We start from the raw sequence: 6331 nt of genomic DNA, 5'->3' as shown, positions 1-6331 counted from the left end.
TAATTTTTTAAAAAGAACATATTAGAAGTAAACTGATGAGTTTCATACAGATCAACATGGGAAATAGCTTCTAAAATACAGAAAAATAAGTCAAATATGCTGTCAGTGAAAAATTATCAGAAATATTGTGTTTTTCTATTCCTCATAGTATAGCAATATGAACTGTCTCACCTTGCTTTTATAGTGCATTACACAAAATATAAGTATTTTTATCCATGAGAGGTTTAAAAGTACTGTATTGTCGATTCTTTGCTTTGTGGATTTTCCAGCTCTTGGTTCTGTGCCACGGTTTGGATTGCTGAAGCAGATGTCAAAATACACTTAAAATATGATCTCACCTTTAAATTATTTAAAGAGCAAGACTTCTGCTGTCAATGTCTTACACTGCTAACTACTGAATATTCCTTTACATATGTGATACTTTTTCTTGCTATTTAAAAGTTCCAAGCTGCATCTTCTCAAGGTATTAATTGACACCAGCTAAAGGTGTCACTTGGTGAAGAGTGAGCCTGCAAATGAAAGTGTAGGTTGTCCCCCACATACACAAGGTGTTGTGGGTCAGCCTCTAATTCATCTGTTGACCACAGCCTGCTTTTTTCCTTTGCTCTCTGCTCCCTAAGGACGTGGCACACCGAAGGAGAGGCTGGAGCTGAGTGCGTTGGCCAGTGTTGGTAACGGGGTGAATGTCGAGAAGCAAAACTTCAGAGCACAGAATGAACTGGAGGGATCAGGGGAATTCCTTTGGGGTGAGGGGAAGCAGAACACAGGGTAGGCGGGGGAGGGAGGAGCCAGAGCACAGGAGAAAGAAAGGGAAATCCGGCTGTTTTTCTTAGGTCCCCCACACTCCTCCAGCTACATGGTGGCGTTCATGTCCTTTTACAAAGTTACTTACTTTGCAATTACCAATGAATATGTGATTAAATGGCTTGTTGTCACATTCTCAACTTTTTGCAAGCTCTTCAAATTTCCTTGTCTTTCAGCAATCAAAATTTCTCCTTTCCTGATGAGTTCATCATGAGTTCTCCTATAAAAAGCAGAAAATTTTGCTGTATATCTCAGAAAAAAATTAACAGAACAGCTCTATAAAGTGAAAACTGAGGTACATGGAAAAGAAATGTTTGTATTCCCTCAACAACACTGTTACAACAATACAGAACAGTAAATATAGATTAATCAAACCATTGCATTTCATTAAATAAAGTAAATAATGTAAAAAATAAAATTAATTAACTGGTTTTTCCTTATCTATGATTTTATTTACCTTTTATTTTAGCATGGGGCAGAGACAAGTTAAATAAAATTAAACATAAGTCTGTACCTGAAGTGTCATAGTTTTTATTCTAGAAATATTTCCTAACCAAAGCACAGCCCTGAGAATAATCAGTCGCACAGTCATGGTTTTTAATGGATAAGGAGCTCAGGCTCAGAATCAAGGCCTACTTCAGAGTGCCATGTAAAAAAGAGGCATCAAAACCCGATAATTCAGATCAAATGCATTCATTCTTCTAAAGAAGTGGTAGTCTGAGAAGTAAGATGGGGTAAGGGGTAGAATGAGGATGCTGACATAGCATATCAGAATAATAATAAGAAAATCAGAAGAATATGAGAAACTCTAAAAAGATGACGATAGGATATTATCATTGCAATACTGATAAAAGTCAAACCATCTTCTACAGTAAGGCCAAATTGCAAAATGGGAAAAATATAAATAAATTAACTGAAGGGGGTAGCTACAACTATGTTTGGATGGAGCCTCCAAGTTATTCTTGGGCACCAGAGAACCTGTTCAAAGATGACTTTAGAAAGATCACACAAACAGAAGAAGGATGGATTAAGCAGACAGTAAAACCATGTGATCAAAGTAAGAAGATGTCCTTGAAAAAGCTGAATTGCATTTAAATGAAGAATATAAAAAAGAACAGAAATTTAAACATTAAAAGTATGCTAAAGAGGATTTAGTGCCTCGTGGAAGGCACGAAAACTGATAAATACACTGGAAGAAGAAGCTTGGCGCTGAGATTAGGAAGGACAGTTGGAATAAGAAATAACAGAATATGTAAACTCATTCTTTGCTTATACATTCCCCATCAGAGGGCAAATACCAGAGAAATTATTCAAAATAAAGTGTCAACAAAATATTCTGGAGAGGAATCAACGAAGGAATAGCAGCAAACTGCCAAAAGCCAATGTTAATCATTTAAGAAGGCTTAAGGAACTCAAGGATGAGTGCCAGATCTCATTGCCATATGAATGGAAAATGGCTAACATACATAGTCTCAATTTTTAAGAGGTTTTCTGGGAGTTAAAAAAAAAATACAAAAAAGTTATCCAGATGTTTCTACCACTATCTGGTAGAAATTATAAGTGGACACATGAAAGGGGGAAGTCACATCTCACAAATCTGATGCACAAAGAGATCGCTTCATACAACTGGATTTCCAAAGCCTTTCAACAATGCTTTTCATTAAGAACCACTGCAGAAACTTCCAGGGGATGTGGAGAAAGTCTTCAAAATAATAAATAGCTGTCAAAGACAGAAAATTAAAAACCCCCAAAACATTATAGAAGATGTTTGTAAAGAGCCCAGTGTCAAACCTGGGGTGCACCACTAGTGACTGGCCTCCAACTAGATGTTGTTCCACCAGTCATAGCCCTCTCAGCCCAGGCATTCAGCCAGTTTTTAGTCCACCTCACTGTCCACTAATCTAACATACACTTCATCACCATGTCTACAATGATGTTATGGGAAACAGCATCAAAAGCCTTACTAAAGTGGAGAAAACGCCCACTGCTCTCCCCTTAGAAAACCGTATTCAGACATTCAAACCAAGGGAAATTGTAAAAATCAATCATTATCTGCACATATTCAGTGACAATCTCTGAATTATCTGTTGCCTACTGAGGAAATAAGATACAGACCATCAGTTTAATGCTCAGTAACAATTGATAAAACATACTGAATAACCAGGGATTACTAGAAAAAGAGTAAAAAGCAAAACAGAAAACACTGTCAAATTAAAGTATTATCTACAATAGGAAATATTAAAAATGAAATTTTATGTCAATTATTTCCTTTCACTGGCACCTTCATCCACACAGGATCAGAGCACTGAGCCCTCCCTAGATGTGGGCAAGTATAACACAGTTCAGTGGTTGGAGTGCACCACTGAGTAACAGAGTTTCATCATTCCTTGATGAAACTGGATCACTATTTGCAATCAGAAACCTGGAAATCTTTTGGACAGTTGAAAACCAGGAAGGCGTGTGTCTAAGTCTAGAGAGACTAGACTGTTTGCTAAAGAGGGTGAGTTGTGAGGTAGACCAAACTCCTCTCTCTCTGCAATTGTAATGTCAAATTAAGGGGCTTTACTCGAGGAAAATGTGGAAAAACAGAAGAAATAACAACCCTTTATTAAGAAATATATGAATGTTGGAAAAAAAAACAAACAGTAACACCAAACAAAACAACACCAGCAACAACAACCACAACAACAAGTCTAAAAGAATACTCCTCTGTCCTTTAACACAGTCCTAATTGCGGTCTGCAGGGGGCGCTGTTGGGCCGCTGGAGCTGTAGGGCCTGCAGTACCTGGTCACGGTCGGCAGGGGGCGCTGTAGGACTGATGGAGCTGTAGGACCTGCAGTACCTGGTCACGGTCGGCAGGGGGCGCTGTAGGACTGATGGAGCTGTAGGACCTGCAGTACCTGGTCACGGTCGGCAGGGGGCGCTGTGGGCTCCGTCAGTCACCCGCGGGAAGAGGGGACCGGAGAGAGAGGTCCCGGACCACGAGGGGAAGCCGAGAAGGAGATGAGGGGGGTCCTCGCCTCCGTGGGGGCGACAAGGAAGGCAGGCAGCACACTCCCACGGGAACTCACCGCTGTCTCAAGTGGCGAAGACTCACTGCAGTCTCAGGTGGTAGTGTCTCCAAAAACTCCTCCTCCTCTCCCGCGGGCAAGCAAAAACTCTCCGATGAAACACAGCGGCTCCGGCGGGCGGGACAGTCAGACAGGTTGAAGCCAGCAGGATGGGAGGGCGAGCCCCCCCAGGATTAACAGCCAAAACAAGCTAGACCTCCGGTCCCCCTCCCCAACGAAAATGCCTGTCTGCACCCCAGAGAGCCAGCCACACACCCACACTGCCTCTCCCCTCCCAGCCAGAGTCTCCCCCAGCCCCGCCTCCGTGCCTCTTCCTTATCTTTCTCCAAGATCGGTCGTTAACCCAACCCGGCTACATCTTTGGTAATGCTAATAACCTCCCTCCCCCCACTCACTCCGTTTCTTCTCCCTTGGAGTGGGGCAGGGGGAAGGAAAATTCCCCTGATTTCCTAATCTATAACATTATCCACCCCTAATTTTTCTTCCCCATGCTGCCACACTTATTAGGTTAAATCTTTGATCCTCATACGTACATGCAGTATTCCAACTATATACTCATCCACTAGTAGGTAGATACCCATACAGATACAGGTGCAGGGTTACATACAGATACAAGTATACAGTTACAGCCAGCTCACCCCAGAGTAAGGTTTCCCTGAGGTATGCACCGAGTTTCTCCATCTTCCTGCATCACCCACCAGGTGCAGCCGGGCCCTTGGGCAAAAACAATCCCACGAATGGGTTTGTCTTTGCTCGAGGTAGGGTCAACCCAAACCTTTTTTCCTAACACACCCCTCGCGTGAATCACGGGGACCTTATCTCCATCCACGGTGTGGAGGGACTCTGACTGGGCAGGGCCGGCTCGGTTGATGGAACCTCTGGTGTTAACTAACCATGTAGCCTTTGCTAGATGCTGGTCCCAGTTCTTGTCTGTCCCTCCACCCAACGCCTTCAGGGTGGTTTTCAACAGTCCATTATGTCGTTCAACTTTCCCTGCGGCTGCTGCGTGGTATGGGATGTGGTACACCCACTTGATGCCATGCTCCCCTGCCCAGGTGGCAACTAAGCTGTTTTTAAAATGAGTTCCGTTATCTGATTCAATGCGCTCTGGGGTACCATGTCGCCACAGGACTTGCTTTTCAAGGCCCAGGATGGTATTTCGGGCAGTAGCGTGAGGCACCGGGTACGTCTCCAGCCATCCAGTGGTGGCTTCCACCATAGTAAGCACATAGCGCTTACCTTGGCGGGTTCGTGACAGTGTGATGTAATCGACTTGCCAGGCCTCCCCATACCTGTACTTACTCCAACGTCCACCATACCATAGGGGCTTGAGTCTCTTAGCCTGTTTAATGGCAGCACAGGTCTCACAGTCATGGATAACCTGGGAAATAATGTCCTTGGTTAAGTCCACCCCTCGGTCTCGTGCCCATATATGGGTGGCATCTCTGCCCTGATGGCCTGAGGCATCATGGGCCCACCGTGCTAGGAACAACTCTCCTTTGTGCTGCCAGTCCAAGTCCACCTGTGACACCTTGACTCGTGCGGCTCGGTCTGCCTGTTCATTGTTGCGATGCTCCTCATTGGCTCGGCCTTTGCGCACATGGGCATCTACGTGGCGGACCCTCACAGTGAGCTTCTCTGTTCGGGTAGCGATGTCTTGCCACGTATCAGCAGCCCAGATGTGTTTTCCCCCGCGTTTCCAATTGGCCTTCTTCCATCTGTCCAGCCATCCCCACAGAGCATTGGCTACCATCCACGAGTCAGTGTAGATGTACAGCTTTGGCCACTTCTCCCGTTCTGCAATGTCCAATGCCAGCTGGACTGCTTTGAGCTCTGCGAATTGACTCGATTCTCCTTCTCCTTCAGTAGCTTCTGAAACTTGTCGGGCGGGGCTCCATACAGCTGCTTTCCATTTGCGCTTCGTTCCTACAAGGCGACAGGAACCGTCAGTGAAGAGGGCGTAGCGTGCTTCTTCTTTCGGTAGTTTATCAAATTCTGGAGCTTCTTCAGCCCGTACCGCCTGCTCTTCTGCTTCCTCATCTGCTAGACCAAAACTCTCGCCTTCCGGCCAATTTGTGATGACTTCTAGGATCCCAGGGCGATTCAGATTTCCAATACGGGCACGCTGTGTGAGCAGAGCGATCCACTTACTCCATGTAGCATCAGTAGCATGATGTGTGGTGGGGGCCTTTCCTTTAAACATCCAGTTCAGCACTGGTAGTCGAGGTGCCAAGAGCAGCTGTTCTTCTGTGCCAATCACCTCAGAGGCAGCTTGTACTCCTTCATAAGCCGCTAGGATCTCCTTCTCTGTTGGGGTGTAATTGGCTTCAGATCCCCTGTAGCTTCGGCTCCAGAACCCAAGTGGGCGACCTCGAGTCTCGCCAGACACCTTTTGCCAGAGGCTCCAGGAGAGACCTTTATTCCCAGCTGCAGAATAGAGTACATTTTTCACATC

General features: G+C 45.0%; 1 protein-coding gene across 1 annotated transcript; it reads right to left on the bottom strand.

Moving 5' to 3' along the window:
* Positions 1–3472: 3472 nt before the first annotated feature.
* LOC127477708 (uncharacterized) lies at positions 3473–5991 on the bottom strand. The gene is made up of 2 exons (XM_051802480.1): positions 3706–5991; positions 3473–3647 (listed from the first exon to the last, which is right to left on the bottom strand). Exon 1 carries the CDS (start codon positions 5627–5629, stop codon positions 4511–4513), a length of 1119 nt encoding a protein of 372 aa, XP_051658440.1. The 5' UTR covers positions 5630–5991; the 3' UTR covers positions 3473–3647; positions 3706–4510.
* Positions 5992–6331: the final 340 nt, after the last annotated feature.

This window comes from Manacus candei, unplaced genomic scaffold, assembly GCF_025592945.1.
Source record: "Manacus candei isolate 608988 ecotype Guabito, Panama unplaced genomic scaffold, ASM2559294v1 h1tg000056l, whole genome shotgun sequence".
Lineage (NCBI taxonomy): Eukaryota > Metazoa > Chordata > Aves > Passeriformes > Pipridae > Manacus > Manacus candei.
The sequence above is the reverse complement of the archived record's forward strand: the minus strand, read 5'-3'. Positions and strand labels throughout refer to the sequence as shown.